The sequence below is a fragment of the Equus quagga genome, chromosome 7, assembly GCF_021613505.1.
Source record: "Equus quagga isolate Etosha38 chromosome 7, UCLA_HA_Equagga_1.0, whole genome shotgun sequence".
Taxonomy (NCBI): Eukaryota; Metazoa; Chordata; class Mammalia; order Perissodactyla; family Equidae; genus Equus; species Equus quagga.
The window spans coordinates 134,337,494-134,357,254 of NC_060273.1; the positions used below are offsets into that span (position 1 = coordinate 134,337,494).

General features: G+C 46.2%; 1 protein-coding gene across 5 annotated transcripts in view; it reads right to left on the reverse strand.

Moving 5' to 3' along the window:
* The window catches only part of OCLN (occludin), a 49,253-nt gene extending 29,839 nt beyond the window's left edge, over positions 1-19,414 (reverse strand). Inside the window, exons 1-4 of one of the 5 annotated variants that reach the window (XM_046666440.1) lie at positions 19,289-19,414; positions 10,966-11,081; positions 6,579-7,251; positions 3,489-3,650 (exon numbers count right to left, since the gene is read on the reverse strand). In XM_046666440.1, coding sequence (XP_046522396.1) covers positions 3,489-3,650; positions 6,579-7,251; positions 10,966-11,015 — 885 coding nt within the window. In that variant the 5' untranslated portion in view covers positions 11,016-11,081; positions 19,289-19,414. Of the gene's footprint in view, positions 1-3,488; positions 3,651-6,578; positions 7,252-10,537; positions 10,667-10,965; positions 11,082-18,381; positions 18,520-19,042; positions 19,178-19,288 lie in introns of those variants that run through there. The other 4 variants (XM_046666438.1, XM_046666441.1, XM_046666439.1 and 1 more) reach the window with 4 other exon arrangements.
* Between the last annotated feature and the right edge of the window lie 347 nt (positions 19,415-19,761).

The window sequence follows — 19,761 nt, forward strand, 5'->3', positions numbered from 1 at the left end:
GTTAGGAGACACCGCACAGATCACTGAGGGACACGGGCAGGCAAAGGGCAGAATGGTGGGATCCGTGGGCTAACTTCTGTGCAAAGAAGCAGGAAGTCTATTTTTCATTGGTTTTATCGTCACAAAAGAAAACCAATGAAAGGAACCAGAGAAAACTAAGAAGAGGACTTTGAGAGCGGGAGAGAGTCTCCTGAAAAATTGTTCCAGTGTAATCCTGACCAGGGGCTTTTCAAAAAGCGGTAATTAGGAAAGCTTTTATCTTGCCAAAACATATGAAAATAAAAACACAGTTTCACACCGACAGATGCAACCACACGAAGGAATCCCGCAGATACTGCGTCGTGTACACAGAAGCACAGAGTCCAGAGTTCCACTTACAGGAAGTTTCAGAGCAGGTGAAACTGAATGAGTGACAGAAAGAGGGGGAGGTACTGCCCTGGGGGGGGGGGGGGTTCTGAGTGAGAAGAGGTGGGAGGAAACCTTGGACTCTGGAATGTTCTCATCTTGATCCGGGTGATGGATGCATGGGCACGGCGTGAAAATTCACCAAGCCACACCATTAAGCTAGTGCACTGAATGCACTGGGCTCTGTGTGTCTACAGGTACACACTACGCGTCAATAAAACTTTTTAACAGTATCAAAAATGAGGAATATTCAGTGATGTGATAAAAGCCCTTAAATATAATTTTAAATCAAAAAAGGTAGAACTTTACACTGATAGGGAATATAACCATACTTCTGAGTTAGAATAAGAAATAGGAGGGAAAAGGATTAAAGAGACTACACCAAAGTGGTAACTCAAGGGGCTGAATTATGTTTATACTTCACTATATTTTCAAAATTCTCTATAGTTATCAGATAAATAATTATATACATATTTTTTAAATTCAGAAAAAGTACCAATTAGATATGGGGTCTGAGGACAAAGGAAAAAAATAAAAGTCGGCAAATTTAATTAAAAGAAACTTTAAACATTTAAAATACAACAATGTTAGTAGAAACTTGACTGAATACAAAGAGCCAGGTTAACACCCACAGGCTGTGCAAACACGGCCTGTTTATTTTACAAAGTACAAGATATCCAGAAAGGGGAGGGAAAAAACAGCCCTAAAAATCCCTGGGAAGCCAGAGCAAGCATTGTGCTGGGGTCCAGAGAGGCACGAGAAAGCGGCACGTTCTCTCGACAATAAAGAATGGCCAAGCTGCTTAAACTCTGAAGGCTCAGCTTTCCAGTAGCTCTGCTCTGAGCCTTCTGATCCTAAAGATATGAAAAACCCAGAAAAGGCAGTAAAATGTAATAAGGTAACAAATCTCTAGACCCATGCTCATGTCTAGGGAAGAGTACACTAATATTTAGCTGCTAATTAATTGTTCCTTTAGTTTTTCTTTTCCCCCCAAACAATCCACTGTTAACTATGTGAGGAGTTTCTGGTCTTTGTTCTCCACAATTAGAATTCAAAGTTGAATCCTCACTTAGCACAAGTAATTAACTCTAGATTCTCTTCCATTATCTTAAGTGGAGGTTATTTTTATGATATTAATTTCTAATGACCAAAAGGAAGAAAAATCAGGAATCCACCCCACTGTCAGGCCCTGCAGGCGAGCATCCAACATCCCCACGGGGCAGCGATGCGCCTGAGCGCACGCGGAGGAGCAGCCCGCCCCTGGCCTGGAAGCAACCGGAGGAAAGGAGAACGTGGTACTGAGTTCAGCAAAGCAAAGCTGGGCAGGTGAGGGGGGGAAGCCAAGGAGAAGCAAAACACCTGTGGCTAAAACCGCCTCCAAGAGCTTACTGCAGCCTTTCGTAGGCATTTCAGTTGGGGAAATGAAAGGAAAAAGAAATCAGGGATTTGCAAGTGATTAAGAACTGCATACAACAGTCCGCTCAAAATCATACACCTGCTATTCAACAGATGGTTCTTTAAGTTTCACATGACGAAACGTTTATTACGACAGAGAAACTATGAAGCACACAGCCTACAGGCTGGCGAGCAAATTCCCACGGCTTCAGCGGGGAGGAAGCAGAACAAAAATAATGCCTTTTTAAAAGTGAAGTCCTCGGTTTCATCATCACCATCATTTCCATAAGCTATTCTGGCTGCCTTCTGTCAAATTATCAAGAGCACCTAGAACTGATTAAACCTCCACGACAGTAAAATCGGACCAGAGGCCAAAGTGCACGGGGACTCCGGTGCCACTGGCACTGCTCTCCCGAGTTAGTTTTTTTTAGGCTCTCGAAACCTTAAGTAAACAAAGCCAGCAGCCAATGAAAACTAACACACCCAGAAACTCTCAGCGAAACACTGACTTCATAGTTCACAAGAGATTGTCCTGTTCCATCCACAGGTGGCCTCGCCTGGGGCTCAAGGTCGAAGGAAAACACTCCCAAACACCTTCACCGTGGATGAGGGGGAAAAAAGAGCGAGCAGGCTTCAAGCAGAGGGCAGGCACGCAGCAACCGCCCTCTCAGCCACACACATACCACCCCTGCCAATGTTCCGAAGACTGCCATGCTATTGTTTTTGCTTCTTAACTAGAAAAAAAAATCCATCCACATTTCTAGATTTCTTCAAAAATCAGATGTTTTTGAAGCTAAAGGGGCCTTCAAGGTGACCAATGTCTTTACCCCTGACCTGACAGCAGCACCGCCCTTAGCCCGCTCCGCTCCACCCGACTCCGGCTGGCCAAAAAAACCTCCCCTGCAACCAGTGTTTGGATCCTCAACTAACCTTCCTGGAAAATCAGTCTGCTCAAAGAAACCTGTGACGGCAGTTTCTGCAGCTGCACCCAACAGCATCCCAACAGAGGATTTCTGAGAAATGGTCTCACTCCCAGCATCTCTAAGGACAGGCCAGGTATCAGTAACACGCGCTGGGGAGGTATTTTTGGAGAGAGGAACTTTCTGGATTTTCAGCCAATCATATCATATAGGAAGCCATCTACTGCTAGGATTAACAGTACATACAAACAAGGAAACTGCTCTCTCTCTGCCTCATAAATTATCTCATAGGTAAACGTAAGTGCAGAATGAGTCACTGTGATTTGCCAGGCTGTTATCCAGATAAAAAGCTGAAAGGCCCCCCCCTGCTAGCACTCCAGAACACCCTGCCAATCCTGACCAAGGCAGCAAGCCCCCTGGGCCACATGCTTCGCTCCAAAATCCACAAACAGGAAAATAAGGGTGGAGTGGGGGGTGGGGTTCTGTTTTCAAAGGCCAAGTTCTTTCCACCCGATTCCTTTAGAAGCCACTTATTTTCAGTGCTTAGATCCACTTCTTGACAATGGAAATCTGATTTTGACCTTGGAGTGAACTAATTTCCACTCATTGCACCTTCTTAAGGCTCTGGGTAAAACCTGAGGCCACAGCTTTTGCACCATACACAGACAAGAACTCTAAAAACAAGTTTCACAAAGCACTGGAAGTTGAGAGAGAGAAACCCGGGGTTTAACAGAAGAGTGGATGTTCGCTGATTTCTTTAACACTTACCCACTCTTCAACATTGGGGGGCTGCTCATCATAAATACGTTCCTTGTCCCATAAAATGTTCGACTTGTCATAGCGGTCCATCTTTCTTCGAGTTTTCACAGCAAAGAAAATTATGAGAGCAAAAGCCACAATAACCATGAACCCCAGTACAATGGCAATAGCCTGAAAAGAGATTAAAGCGAATGACATAATTAGAGTTTATTGCTGACTTTGTCCCAATCCTCGCCCTTCAAAGACCCAAGGCCCTACTCAACACGTGTGGTTTAACTCACATAACACTGATACGAATGTTACATCTAGAAACATAAACCCTAGCCCATCCCTGTGGGGCTAAGGCTGGCAAAATGCACACGCATACACCTTGATTCAGTCCTCACAACGTGCTTAACATCAGGTAATGTTGTCACCCCCATTTCAGAATTACAGAAAACTACCCCAAAGCTTGAGCAGCAAGGGGCCATACTTTTATAAACAGATAAAAATGGCCAGTAAATTAACTCAATCATTGGCATACTTCTAAAGGGCTCGAAAACGTTATTCTCAGAAGTAGCTTTAAATACCCAGTCGTGCTTATAATCTCGTTCCTAACCCCTGCTTGGCAAATCTTTTTACAGCGCATGTAAACTTCGGCCCATAGAGGATCCACCTTACCACAAATTACGCAGACATGACCTAACCAAGCTATAAGCCTGAGAGGATGGACTAACGAGTGGAGTCGTTTAGTCGGCAGTGGTCTCTGTGTTAGGAGTCTCTTGTGTACTTACTAGAATGGGCCCGTGACCAGGATCCCTGCCCCTGGCTGCCCTCCTGAGTCTGAGAGGGATGTCAACGGGTTACAGAAGCCTCTCTCTGCAAATATCTAACACTGATAACCTTTTGCAAAGAAAACACGTTTTGGGTTGTCAGAGGACGATGAGGGATGAGGTGTGGTAAGACAGGCGTACCAACCCTCACCCTATTTACCACACGTACGTCTGAATGTCAACGAGAGATGTTCTGAAAACCTACATTTGCAGGGAAAACATTTCAGTTTTCAAAACAACGGTAGTTACTGGAGAAGGTCTAACCCCAAAAGAGTGACTCGTTCAAGAAAAGAATGGGCATTCCTGAGTCAGCGTAAAGAGAAAAACAACAAAGGAAAAAAGATTAGTAACCCAGAAACATTTCCTTAATATAATTAGGATGACATGCCACTGAAGGCAGGGTGCTCAGCCCCACCTGCACATTTGAATCACCTGGAGGGCTTTTTAAAATACTGACTTACACCCTGAAAATTACAAAACACTTTAGAAAGAAATAAAGCAGCCTTAAGTAAATGGAAAGACATCCCATGTTCATGGATCAGAAGACTTGGTGTATAGAGGACCATGCTACCTGACCTAATCTACAGATTCAAAGCAATCCTTCAAAATCCTAGCTGGCTTTTTTGCAGAAATTGACAAGCTAATCTCAAAATTTGTAGGAAAATGCAAAGGACCCAGAATCCAGCCAAAACAATCTTAAAAAAGAAGAATGAAGTTGGAGAACTCCCACTTCCCATTTTCAAAACTTACCACAAAACCACAGGAACTATGACCATGTGGTACTGGCCTCAGGACAGAAATATAAATCATGGAATCAGGTCTAGCGTTTAGAAATGAAGCCTCACCTTTATGATCAATTCATTCTTGACAAGGGTATGAAGACAATTTAATGGAGAAATGGTCCTTTCAACAAATAACACCAAGACAATTGTATATCCACATGCAAAGATGTTGGCCACTTCTTTACACCATGCCCCAAATTAATGCAAAATGGATCGCAGACCTGACTGTAAGAGCTAAAATTCTAAAACTCTTAGAAGAAAACAGGAGTCTTTGTAACCTTGAATTAAGCAAAGTGTTCTTAGATATGACATCAAAAGAATAAGTAACAAAAGAAAAATTTAGACTTCACCAAAACTAAAAACTTTTGTGCAAAGAACACCATCAAGAAAGTGAAAAGAAAATGACAAAATGGAGAGAACATATTTGCAAATCATATATCTATGAGAGACTTGTATTCAGATACCTAAAGAATTCTTACAACTCAATAAAAAAAAAATACAAATAGCCCAATTAAAAAATGAGCAAAGATTCTGAATAGCCATTTCTCCAAACGTATATGAATGGCCAATAAGAAGAAAATATGCTCAGTATCTTAGCTTATCAAGGAAATGCAAATCCAAACCAACATGAGGTGCCACTTCACACCCATGAGCACAGCTAGAATCAGACAGACAGACAAAAACAATGCTGGTGAGGATGTGGGGAAACTGGAATCCTCCTATATTTCTGATAAAGGTAAAATAGTGCAACCTCATAGGAAAACAGTCTGGCAGCTCCTCAAAAGATTAACAGAGTCGCCATAAGACCCAGCAATTCCATCCCCAGGTATATAGTCAAGTCAAGAAATTAAAACACAGGTCCACACAAAAACTTGTACACAAGTGTTCAGAGCATTACTCCTAACAGTCAATGTGGAAACAGCCCAAACATCCATCAACCGAAGAACGGATGAATAAAAAGTGGTCTATCCATACAATGGATTATTACTCAGCAATGAAAAGGAATGAAGTCCTGGCACATGCTGTAACGTGGATGAAGCTTAAAAACGTTAACACCAAGTGAAAGAAGCCAGTCATAAAAGACCACGTATTGTGTGATTCTGTTTATAAGAAATATCCAAAATGGGCAGATCTATAGGATTAGTGGATGCCTAGGTCTGGGGAATGTTAGGGAAATAAGGAGTGACTGTAACGGGGAAGGGGTTTCTTTCTGAGGTAGTGAAAATGTTCCAAAATTGATTGTGGTAATGGTTGTACAACTCTGGGAATATACCAAAAACTACTGAAGTGTACTTTAAACAGAAGAATTATACGGTATGTTAATTCTATCTTAACAATGACACCCAGCCCTCCTCCTAGATTCTGAATTAACTAGTAGTGGGGCCGTGGCACCAATATTTTTTAAGAGTTCCCAAAGTAATTCTATTAAGTATCCCACGTTGAGAGCCTCTGACCCAAGGAGAGAGGGAAGGGAAAAAACCAAACCAAACCAAAACTGCCCGTACCTCCTGGGGATCCACCACACAATAGTGATATAAATACTGGTCCACATAGAGTCCAGTAGCTGCAGGCGTGTAGAACTGGTTGCAGAGGGCATATATTTGCGAACTGTACAGAGACCCAGAAGCCTGGGAAGTTGGATTGACTCCCATTATATAGACAATTGTGGCGATAAACACCATGATGCCCAGGATGGCACTCACAATTATCACCATCAAGTAATATCTTCTTGTTCTAGACATTTCCGATCTTATAACACTGGTAACAAATATCACCAGTGCAGCAATGAAACAAAAGGCAGCCATGGCCAGGAGGAAGCCCTTGGCTGCTCTTGGATCTGTGTAGGCTCCATAGCCATAACTGTAGCCATAGCCATAGCCACCGAAGCTGCTGCCAAAGCCAGTTCCTCCATAAGGGTACCCGATGCCACCTCCCAGCAAGGAGGATCCATAGCCTCTGTCCCAGGCAAGAGTGGAAGCGACACAGGCAAAGATGGCAATGCACATCACGATGATGAGCATAGACAGGATGCGAATCACTCCTGGGGGAGAGGTCCACTTGTAGAAGTGAAGAATCTCGTCTTCTGGGTAGAAAGAGTACGCCGGCTGAGACAGCATTGGTCGAACGTGCATCTCTCCGCCATATATGTCATTGCTTGGTGCGTAATGATTGGGTTTGCTGAAAAGCACATGAAAGCAACATCAAAAGTTAGCACTTTTTGACAGTAAGCAGAAAGAACGCATAAAATACTTGGAAAAATTTAAACAAACCATTGGCAAATAAAACTATGATTAGTGCTGCCCCATGGCAACAGGGCAATTTCTGTCCCCCTAAAATTCAAATGTTGAGATCCTGGAAGAGGGCCCTCTCCAGAACCTGACCACGCTGGGGCCGGGTCTCAGACTTCCAGCCTCCAGAGCTGTGAGAACAAATTTCTCTTGTTTATAAGCCATGCAGGCTGTGGTACTTCGTTACAGCAGCCCGGACTGATTCAGACATCCACTGAACGGTAAACGTATCTGTGCATCAGAATCATCAGGAGGGTCTGTTAAAACAGAGACTGTCGGCCCCCATCCCCACATCTGCTGATTCTGAAGCTCTGGGGTAGGACAAGTTTCCAAGATGCTGCTGAGCTGCAGGCCTGGGAACCACACACTGAGCATGACTGCTCTGGTTTCTATGAAACAAAGGTTCTCAAATTTGTTGCATATTAGCATCCTCCGGGGCCTGGGCTACAGATGGCACTCCACACCAGTTAAATTATAACCCCTGGGGCTGGGACCCACACAGTTTAGAACAATGGTGTCTACCCTTCTGCCTGTGACCTGAGACTGGTGCATTCAGACAGGACACCTACACTGGCCCACCCAGTCACCCGCCATTCCTGGCAGCCTCACTCTCCTAACAAAGCACATTCATTCATTTATTCATTTGACTCCAGCTATTTACCGGAGCGGGCAGGCTGACGTGTGCTGGGCACAGGGACTCAACCACAAACAGGACAGTCTCAGTCCAGGCCCCTCACAGAGCTGAGTCCCTGTCGGGCAGCAAGACATTAAACAAACACTATCCAAGGTGCAGTTAGTTACGGCAAGAGCCATCGAGTAAATCAGGTCTGTGGTGAGGGCCCAGCAAGGGTGTGGATCTTGAATCTTCTTTATGAAAACACTCTGCCGACTTAGCAACTTCATCACAAGCACACTGCTGGGGACAGACACACAGATGTGTGGATACACTGACTCTAAGAACTGAGGGCCCAGAGGAGACGAAACTCAATTCCTAACCCAACACAGCCGCCTGTGTCTTTGCCACCGTTTCCACACACCACCTTCCTCACTCCAAAGCAGGACATCTTACTACTGGGTGCTGCTAACAGGGGCAGTCCAAGAAAGCACCTGCGTGAAGAAGGAATAGAAACTGGAGAGAATGCTGACAAGCTGGTCTTTGAGAATGTCAAGGGTGAAATTCCACAACCCTCCACTTGGATGTTTGGGTGTCTCCACTCTGGGCTGTTGTGGACAGTGTAGCTCTGAGCATCCTTGAACGTGTATCCTGATAGACACGCACTTATTCTCTAGGATATATGCCCAGAGGTGGAATTTCTGGGTCAAAGTTTTTTTATCTGAATTCAGCTCTACTAGATAATGTCAAACTGTTTTCCAAAATGATTGTAGCATTTTTTATACTCCCGTTAACACTGTAGCATTCACAGAAGCATTCCTTATCAAAACCCCAACCTGGAAACAGTTCCAGTGTCCACCTACAGCAGAACGTGTAACTGTGATACATCCCTACAACAGAACGCCACAGGTGTGCCATCTACTCTGGCAGTCACAGGCCACACGGATCGACTGAGCACTTGAAATGAGGCTGGTCCAAACCGAGATGTGCCATTAAGTACAAGATACACAGTATCATAGTATGAAAAGACGTAACATCACCAAGAAAGAACCCTAATATTAACTATGGACTTTGGCCGATAATGTTGTGTCAATGTCAGTTCATCAATTGCAACAAATGTACCACTTTGGTGGCGGATGTTGAAAATGGGGGAGGCTGTGCACATGCAGGGCAGAGGGCATATGAGAAATCTCTGTACCTTTTGCTCAGTTTTGCTGTGAACCTAAAACTGCTCCAGAAAATAAAGACTGTAAAAAAAAGAATGTCAACTATCTCATGAGTCAGTGTTTATATCAGTCACATGTTGAAATGATAATATTTTGGGTATATTGAGCTAAGTGAAATATATTATTAAAATTTACTTCTTTTATTTTTAATACGATTACAAGAAAACATAAAATTACATGTATGGCTCGCAATATATTTCTATAGCACTGCTCTGAAGCAAAAAATGAACTACAAATACATGCCAATCAATCCTCTAAGTGATGCTGAAAGAAACAAGACGGAAAAGGATACATACAGCATCTTACATTCATGTAAGGTTTAAAAACAAGAAAAACTAAAACGTATTGCTTAGGATGTATAAAGTGATAAAATAATAAAGAAAAGCAAGTGACGACCCTATGTCATCAATGTGGCTCCCGGGAAAGAAGAGGACACAGAGAAGGCCTTTGAGGTGTTCTGTCTTGACCTTGGTGACCACTCTGCTTTGTCCTCATTCATCCTCTCACACACACCTTCTGTGCCCTTCCTCTGTGTGTGCTGTGTTTCACCACTGCTCACAAAAGCAGACAAAGTAAGTACCAGGTTAACGGAGCCCTACTCAGTTACTATATTCTCCAGCACACTGTAAGGACACACCATCACCAACAACGTCCCTACCATGTTCAGGCATTAGTCAAGCGGCTGTATAGTAGGAACACAACCCCTACTGCAGGTATCAAAGTTAAAACTATAAACTACGGGCCAGCCTCTGTGGCCTGGTGGTTAAGCTTGATGCGCTCCACTCTAGTGGCCTGGGTTCAGTTCCAAGGCACTGACCTACAACACTCGTCTGTCAGTGGCCAGGCTCTGGCTGCAGCTCACATATAAAAAGAGGAAGATTGGCAGTGGATGTTAACTCAAGGCGAATCTTCCTTGGCAAAAGAAAAGAAAAAAAGCTACAAACTACTTAAAGCAGGATGTATAATGTTTGATAGCAAATTAAAATTTAAGAATTCATTGTTAAATTCCCAAATGACTACGGACACCAAGGACCCTCGATTGTGCTTCCTGTTTTATATAACGGCAGGACTCACTCTTAAAATTGCAGTATGGAAACCATCACGCTAAGCGAAAGAAGTGAGCCACAAAAGACCACATACTGTATGATTCCATTCACATGAAACGTCAGCAACAGAAACCCTAGCACCAGAAGGGAGGCTGGCGGCAGCCTAGAACGGGGAGACGGGGAGGGACTGCTGACGGGCAGGGGCTTCTCTGGGCAGGGGGTGATGAAAATGTTCTCAAACTGATGGTGGTGATGGGTGCACAACTGCGTGAATACACTAAAACCACTGACCTGTCCATCCTAAATGGGCGAACTGGATGGTGTGTGAATTATATCTCAATAAAGGTATTATTTAAAAAACTGACAATATGTTGCCAACGGTCATCTAAACAAGGCTCTGACATGGAAGCTTCATACCATCTGTGAAAAACAAAAAGGAATAAATGTACACACGAATATAAGCCTTGAGGACACTGAAGCCAACATTAAAAACAGGTGACAACAGTTGCCTCTGCAGAGAAAAAGTCACGCTAGAAGCTGAGGGCAAGAGGGAAACTCGCTTTTCACTGTACACCCTTCGGTTCAATCTAAATTTACAAAGGCACATAATATGTTTAAAAGCAAACAAACATTTAATAGATGAAAGTTTCAACCAAACATATTGTTTACATGTGACAGACAAAACAAAAGAAAAAAACATTAAAGAATCATTTACTTACAACTCATCTGGTCTATAAGGAGGTGGACTTTCCAAAGGCCTCGATGACATGGCTGATGTCAACGGTCACCTGATCCTCAGGATAAGCAACGCCCTGCAGCTCCCAAGATAAGTGATCTAAGCAACAGAAGGAGGGCACCAGCATTACTCCCCAGCTCAGAGTTTCCTTGCATCACTCAGGAAACTGATACCAATCTTAAGTAGCCGTGGGTACTGCTCTCGTCCTTCCACCACCACTCTTACACGTGGGCCGTTAATCCCGTGAGCACAGGAACCACGCAGCCGGGCAATTGTCCTGGCACCTAGGTCAGCACATGGCTGCACACAAATATTGTTTAAACTTAAAACTCTAAATTGTAGTAATGAAAATTTCACAAAGCTTCTACAGCATAGGTGAAAAATGGAATTCCTTAAAACAGTCACTTCAAAGTACAAGGAAGATGTGTAAAAGGAAAGAAAATTTCTTAAAATACATTGTTTCATATTACTTATGAACATTCATATAAAATGAGAACGTGTATCAAAGTGCATAGATAGCGGGGTCCAGCGCATCGTAACCCCTCAGCGTTAACTTAAGTATAATCTGCTTTAAAAGAATGCCTTATCGGGGCTGGCCCGTGGCCGAGTGGTTAAGTTCGTGAGCTCCGCTGCAGGCGGCCCAGTGTTTTGTTGGTTCGAATCCTGGGCGCAGACATGGCACTGCTCATCAAACCACGCTGAGGCAGCGTCCCACATGCCACAACTAGGACCCACAACAAAGAATATATACAACTATGTACCGGGGGGCTTTGAGGAGAAAAAGGAAAAAAATAAAATCTTTAAAAAAAAAAAAAAAGAATGCCTTATCATTAGAAATGATTAGCATACGCATCTACGGATGGTGGCATTGTGGGCATTCTTCCCTTCTCTCCTTTTCCAAGTCTTCAAAATTGAGCGCAATTTTTACAAGAGGGGAAAAGCATTAAGCACACTAATCTAAGAGAAAAGCAGAAGGATTTCGTCCTAAAATTCCTCCAAGCAAAAGCCCCTAAACACCGGAGAGGCAATTTCACTCAGGCAACAAGTGCCTAGGACCTGCCTATACTACCGTACACGGTGGGAGCCCACGGGCCGAAGGGCGGGACCGGTGCTCCAGAGGGTCACACACGAAGCCAACCACAACTCCAACAGGCATTGTTTTGGGTGGAACTACATGCGAAAGTGCAGCCGGGGATAAGAGGGGAGACAGAGAGACAAGGTGGAAGCTGGGGGTGGGGGAAAGGGTCAGGGAGGAAGGACACTCGAGCAAGAGCTATAATCTGGGTATATTCAGAGTCTTGTACTTTTTCCTTTTCAAATAAGGTCTGTGCAATTGCACATTGCTATGTTAGGACAGTACATCAAACTCACACTCTTTAAACTCTGCTCTTCAAAATCAATGGCAACTATTCTCCACATCCTTAAGGACAGTCAATTCCAAATTTCTTAGAATAAAATATTGCCCAAATGTGTATTAGGTAAAACCTCAAAGATGGAAATACAGTGAATGTTAATAACACCAACACAATTAGCATAATTTTCCAAACACAGGAAAGAGAAACTTCTCTCCATTCTTTTATTTTTAAAAACTGCTTTATTGAAGTATAACGTACAGAAAAGTACAGAAATGGTAAGAGTATGCAGCCCCATAACGAGCACCCAAATACACATATAAGCGAGCAATTTAGGCCAAAGTGTTACAGTGCCATGAAAGCACAGATTAAGTCTTACTACCTAAAGTTCAGAAAGAAACATTAAGAAAAACTGAATTTAAACGCTCTTCCATGTGGGACCCTATTTCTGAAGCTGAATGTCAAATACTGACAAACTGACCTTGGAAGAATCTTATCTTTCTAGAGCTAGAGCTCACTCACTCAAGACTACGCCAAAAACTCCAGGCTCAACGGTAGGTTTTGAAAATTCCAAATTAATCCAGACTCAGTCTGAAGTTTAAGTTTTGTCAAAAGTCCAGACAACAGGGGGCCAGCCCCGTGGCTGAGTGGTTAAGTTTGCGTGCTCTGCTTCAGTGGCCCAGGGTTTCACCGGTTCAGATCCTGGGCATGGACCTAGCACCACCCATCAAGCTACGCTATGGTGGCGTCTGCACAGATGAACTAGAATGACTTACAACCAGGATGTACAACTGTGTAATGGGGCTTTGGGGAGAAAAAAAAAAGAGGACGATTGGCAACAAATGTTAGCTCAGGGCCAATCTCCCTCACCAAAAAATCCAGACAACAAAAACCCTTTCTAAACTGCTAGTTCCTGGCCTCAGTTTAGCTGTCATGTCTCCTCTCGTAGCAGAGATTTTAAATCATGACGCAAATAATTCTAGAAAGCTCATTAAGAAGAAGTCACGCCACACCAACTGCATTCCCTTCCCTGAGAAGGTTACCAGACTGGCAGAGGAAGGGCGTGCAGAGAATCCTGAGGACCTCAAGCATATCCCTGTGTAGACAGTGTGGCTGGGCAGATTCCTACAGGGCTGAATAATGGAACTAATTGGGACAAAAGAATGGACCATTTATGCCCATCGGGAGGAGGCCTCTAGTGGTGACCAGACGAGGTGGACAAGCTGATCCAGATGTGCAGCTGAAACACGGAACAGGATGACTAACCTGCTGGCGACGAGGACATGAAGACTGGTCAAGTTCCCTGGAGGCCCGAATGATGGCCAAGACAAACCAGTGGTTTTGACCACTCACAGTCTGAGAGGACAAGGTCCTCATCTTCCGTAAGCCTCACAACCCTCCCGTCAAAGGAGGATTATCCTGACCTCTGCGCTGGGACAGGAAGAAGCCAATGTATTAAGGAACACGAGCAAAGCAGTCACAGCGAAGTGGTACCCTGAAGGTGAGACAGTTCAGGGTTCAGCCTCTTAGATACATTGTACCCATTTCCAAATACTGGACAGCCACATGCAAAGGAATGAAACTAGACCCCTATCTTACACACACACACAAACATTAACTCAAAATGGAGTAAAGACTTCAATGTAATACCTGACACTATGAAACTTCTAGAAGAAAACATAAGCAGTATGCTCTTTGACATCGGTCTCAGCAGCATATTTTCAAGTACCATGTCTAACCAGGCAAGGGAAACAGAAAAAACAAACAAATGGGATTATATCAAACTAAAAAGCTTCTGCACAGCAAAGGAAACCATCAACAAGACGAAAAGACAACCTAACAATTGGAAGAAGATATTTGCAAATCATATATCTAATAGGGGGTTAACACCCAGAATATACAAAGAACTCATACAACTCAACAACAACAAAAAACCCAATTAAAAAATGGGCAGAGGATCTGAACACACATTTTTCCAAAGAAGATACAGAGACAGCCAACGGGCACATGAAAAGATGTTCACCATTGCTAATTATTAAGGAAATACAAATCAAAACCATGAGATATCACCTCACGCCCATCAGAACAGCTATTATTAAAAAGACAAGAATGACAACTGCTGGAGAGGATGTGGAGAAAAGTGAACCTCATACACTGCTGGTGGGAGTGCAAACTGGTACAGCCACTATGGAAAGCAGTATGGAGATTCCTCAAAAAATTAAGACTAGAACTACCCCATGATCCAGCCATTCCACTCCTGGGTATTCAAAGAACATGAAAACACTAATTTGAAAAGATACACACACCCCTATGTTCACTGCAGCATTACTCACAATAACCAAGACTCGGAAACAACCTAAGTGCCCATGAACAGACGAATGGATAAAGAAGCTGTGGTGTATGTATGTGTGTATATATATATATATATATATATATATATATGTGTGTGTGTATACACACACACACACACACACACAACAGAACACTACTCATCCATAAGAAAGATGAAATCTTGCCGCTTGCAACACGGATGGACCTTGAGGGTATCATACTAAGCAAACTAAGTCAGAAAGAGAAAGTCAAATACTGTACGATTTCACTCCTAAGTAGAAGATGAACAAACACAGAGATACAGAGAACAAACTGGTGGTTACAGAGGCGAAGAGGGTTGGGGGCGGGCAAAAGGGGTAACGGGGCACCTGTATGCCGTGACGGATGGAAACTAGACTTCGGGTGGTGAACATGATATAGTCTACACAGAAGTCAAAATATAATGACAAACATCTGAAATTTATAGAACACTATAAATCAGTGCTACCTCAATTAAAAAATTTTAAAAGAAATTTAAAACAAAAAAAATTAATATAAGTACTGGCTAAGGAAGATTTGGCTTCAGAGCTGCTCATTTTTACAAGTGCACTTCCGTGGCGAGAATTTCCACAAAAGCTAACAAGCTATCCCAAACACAGGCAGTAGTCACAGAGACGGTGCTGAGACCCAGGAGACATACAGTTATCCAAAAAACAAACCTCTGCATCACCATGAAACTCGCACATCATGTTCCAACCAGGTGCCTCCCCAGGAGGGGGACTAAGATTGTTAAGGATCTAGAAAAACTATGTCTTAAGACAAATGATTGGAAAAACAGGAAAATGCTTGGCCTGGAGAACTCAAGATTAGAAGACCCACTATGGCAGCCTTCAAATTTCTGAGGGGCTGTCTCGTAGTCCTAGAAATGGTTCTTTGAGAAAACAGAAAAACACCACACGGTCAGGTTTCATCTCCATGTTAGGAAGTCTCTCCCTCACTGTGACCCCACACACCCTCCAAAAATAACAAATAACAACTTGATCTCACACTGTTTATGCACCAACTTGATCTCCCGCTGCTTATGCACCAACTTGATCTCACAGTGTTTATGCACCAACTTGATCTCCCGCTGCTTATGCACAGCTTCAGTTGTCTGGTATGGGGGGGGGGGGGGCCGTGGCTTGGCCTGGGGGCTTCTAACGTCTCTTTCAAGGCAGCCTGTGACTGTGCATCAAGGCCCCAGCAAATGGAGAAAGAGGACCCAGAACAGACTGTTGTCCAGGGCCCAGCACAGCCACATGAGCGGGATCTGGTCAATAAATACACGCTGAGCGAAGGAAAAAATAAAATGAGGAGTGAAAGGCCACAGGATCCAGCCCGAGGGGTCAGTGGTCACTTCCCAGAACCGGTGTCATGAGAGTGATGGGGACACAGGCAAACAGCTGAATTCGAGTCAGGGGCAAAGGGAAGCAGCAGACCCTTGCTGAATACGTTAAGCTGAAAGCCAGCGAACATTAAAACCTTAAAAAAGTTCTCCCCTTGAAAATGTTTACTAGCCAAAAGCTGTCTTAATAGAAAACTAAGCTAAGGTGAAACAGAAAAGCTTGAAAATGCTATGCTGCAAAAGCATCTTTAAAGCAAACTGTCAATAAGTGAAAAGTGAACTTGATGATATTTCAGGGCAGTCTGTTCCTTTCTGACCACACGTAGCAATAGCTGATTTGCCTTTAAGAAGTTTAAGTTGTGTCTGATATTAAATGGTTCTATCTAGATCATAGGCGCATCATTAGTAAAGTGCCTAAGATTCTGAAATTAAGCACATTTTTGAAAGAGACTAGCTATGTGTCAGAAACTGCGTTTTAATAAACTCTCCAGATTCCTCTTAGGCACACCATATATTTTGAGAATCATGCCCTAGAATAAGGGCATCAATCAAGGAGGGCCTTGATCTCCTGGGCTGCCTGTCTGGAACGCCCAGATCTTTACGTGACAGGTGCCTGCTGTTGTTCACATCTCAGCTCAAACGTCACCTCTTCAGAGATGCCCTCCTAGTCACTCACTCCATCTGCCAAACCTGTTTTATTTTCAGGGCAAATTTCCCCGATAACTAAGTTCTTTTCTCTTTTAACTGCCACTATCTCCACTCCAACTGGAATACCAGCTTCACAAGCACTTCGAGGTCTGTCTTGACCATCACTCTTATTCCTGATCCCCAGAACCAGTCCCTGGTACCAAGTGGTATCCATCAATGTTTGATTTATAAAAATCAACAGTCCATACTGGAGTTGCTCAGAGTTAGGATTTCAATCCAGCAGTGAACGCCTTGAAGTTCTTAGCACAACACCCAGTAAACATATTCCTTCAAGTTAAATTCAACAAAAGCAGTTAAGTGCTGACAGTCTGAGGGAGAGGAGAGAAAAGGGACGGAGACATCACCGCGTGGGCACCACCTGTAAGAGCGTCACCTGGGAGCCCGTGAGGAAGGCAGAGTCCCAGGCCACTCCCCACCCTGGACCTAGGAACCAGAACCTGCAGTTTCCTAAAATCACTCGTGATTCACACCATAATCAAGAGTGGGAAGCACTGGGTTTCAGAACAGCTGCAACCCAGAGGCTACAACAAAAGGTCTAACAAAAATCTGCCACCTCTTTTTACCCTAATATTTCCATAAATAGTGTGGGGGGAAAAAAGCCCACTAAATATTCTACTCAAGCAAGCCTTGAATGCAACTGAAGAAAACATCCCTCTGGGAGGTTCCTGGACAGGTGAGAGACATTGTATCAGTTAATTTACGTGTTAAAAGTAACCTTTTATCATTTTCAAAGGGCAATAATTCTAAAATTATCTTTAGAAGAAAACAGGAGTAATTTCACCTTTACGTCCAGCAAGATGCAGAAACCTTGTGGGAAGCCATAGGGACTAGTCAAAGGTAGATCATTCGAGAAAAACTCCCCAAATCTGGTTCTGTGCTGGAATGTCAAGGACTGTGGCTTCTCTGATACACCTTCCCCGAAGAGCGGAGGGGGTCTCCCGGCCAGGTGCATTTCTAACTCGCGCCCCGAAAGTGTGTCCTCGCCTTTACAATGGAGTTCGGGTAAGATCCGCCTTTTAGAGTCGTGGGGAGGATTAAACGACAGAAAGCGCAAAACGCTTTTATGTTTTTTGCGGGGCATAAAGCGCACAGTGCCCCGCGCACAGCAGCACGGCCCCTCATGTCCCTCGACAGCCTGGACGCTGCCGGTCTCCCAGCCTCCCCTCCATCACCCGACACAGGAGACACCTAACAACGAAATAAACGCAAAACTACAAAAAGCAGAAGAGCTGCTTCGTCCGAGGAGGCCTCTATCACTGTGGCGCCTCCATTTAAACTGTCTACATCAAAACCCCAGAAAGAGAAAATAAAGATTCGTCTGTACATTGCAAAAGAAACATTGTTACACTTGGGAACCCGTAGTTTGAGAAATCTACGTCCCTCTGGAAACAACTGGTTTTCAATCCCAGGAAGAATCACCGGAAGTGCCTGAATGGGAAGGATTCTCTTTTCCAGGAATCCCAAGAATACACCAGTGGAGCGTGAGGGCCACACACTCCCCTGGAAGCTGCCTCCTCCCCGCCCCGGGCATTCCCCGGGTGGGCGGTCAGGCAGGCCCCGCGGCCGGCCTCAGGATGCCCCGCTTCTCCGGGGTCGCGAGGGGACACCTGCTCTCCAGCCCCGGCCCACTGCGGCCTCCACCCACCTGTCCCGGTCCGCAGGCTGCGCGCGGAGCCGGCCCCTGCCTGGTCTCCAGCCCCCGGCGGCCGGGCCGAGCCGAGCGCCCCGGGCCGAGCAGGGCCGCCCCGCTGAGGCTCCGGAGCGGAGCCGCTTCCTCGAAGTCCTGCAGCCTCCCTCACTCGACACTCGCTCCCCGCCCGGCGTCGACCCGCGGCTCGCACAACCCCCACCAAGTGGACTCGAAACCGCCGCCGGCCCCCAGGTCTCCAGGACACTTCCCGGATTAAACCGGCCACCCACCCTCGGGCCCGGGAGAGGCAAAGGGGTGGGGTCGGGAATGGCCAGGTCCCCCGGGCCCAGCTGCCCCGCCCCGGCCGGCGAGCGGCCCCCTCGCTCCAACCCGCGCTCAGGACCCGGCACAGCCGGGCTGCGCCCCTCTCCCTGCGGACCCCCCAGAACTGGATCCGGGGGGCTGATCGCAGGATTCCCGCTGCGCACGGACCTCCCGCCCCCTAAGAGCGAAAAGTTGCCCGCGCCGCCCGGGCGTCTGCAGCTTCGCGCGCTTCGGCCGAGGGAGCTGATGGGCGGCTCCGGACGGCCCTCGAGGGAGGCCGCCCCCAGGCCAGCCCCGCGCCGCTGCCCCCCGGCCCGCGCGTCCCACCCCCGAAGCCGGCCGCCCCGCTCACCTGCCGACGGCGGGACCGAGGAGCGCGCTCACCTGGCAGGCGCACCTGACGCCGTGCGGGCCGCCGGCACGTAACCCAGCCCGGCTAAGGACCCGGCCCCCTCCTCCTCCTCCTCCTCCTCCTCCTCCTCCTCTGCCTCCTCCCCATCCAGTTCCCCCTCCCCTTCCCCCACCCCGGCCGCCCGGCCCCCGGGCATGCGCACCAGCGCCAGGCCCAGGTGGCCGAGGTCCGCGCCCCGCGCCCCACCTGCCGCGCCCCGGCTGGCTCGCCCGGAGTCCCGCCGCCTCCGCGGCGAAGGAGAAAGGGGAGGTGGACGCTGGCGAGAGGGTGTGGCGGCGCCGCCTCCTCTCTCGGTGACCCCTTCACCTGAAACTCCGATGGGAGGGGAAGGGGCGGAGGAGGCGGCGGGAAGAACCGGCCCTGCCCGCACCCCGGCCGCGCCGGGTTAAAGGAGCCGCGCCGCGCCCGGCCGAGAGTGGGGCCCGGGCGCACGGCGGGGGCTCGGCTCTGCGGGGCGGGCGGTCCTGGCCCCCCGGGCGCGCTCCGAGCTCCGCGGGCTCGGGTGGGGCGGTGGTGGACGGTTTGGCGCGCGAGGTGTAGAGGGGACTCTCTTCCTCCCGAAGAGTGTCCACGGGCGCTCAGTGCGTCCTCACGCACTTTCCTGCTCCAAAAATTTGGCTAAAGTTTTGTTGGAAAGTAGCATCCAGATGTGGGAGATT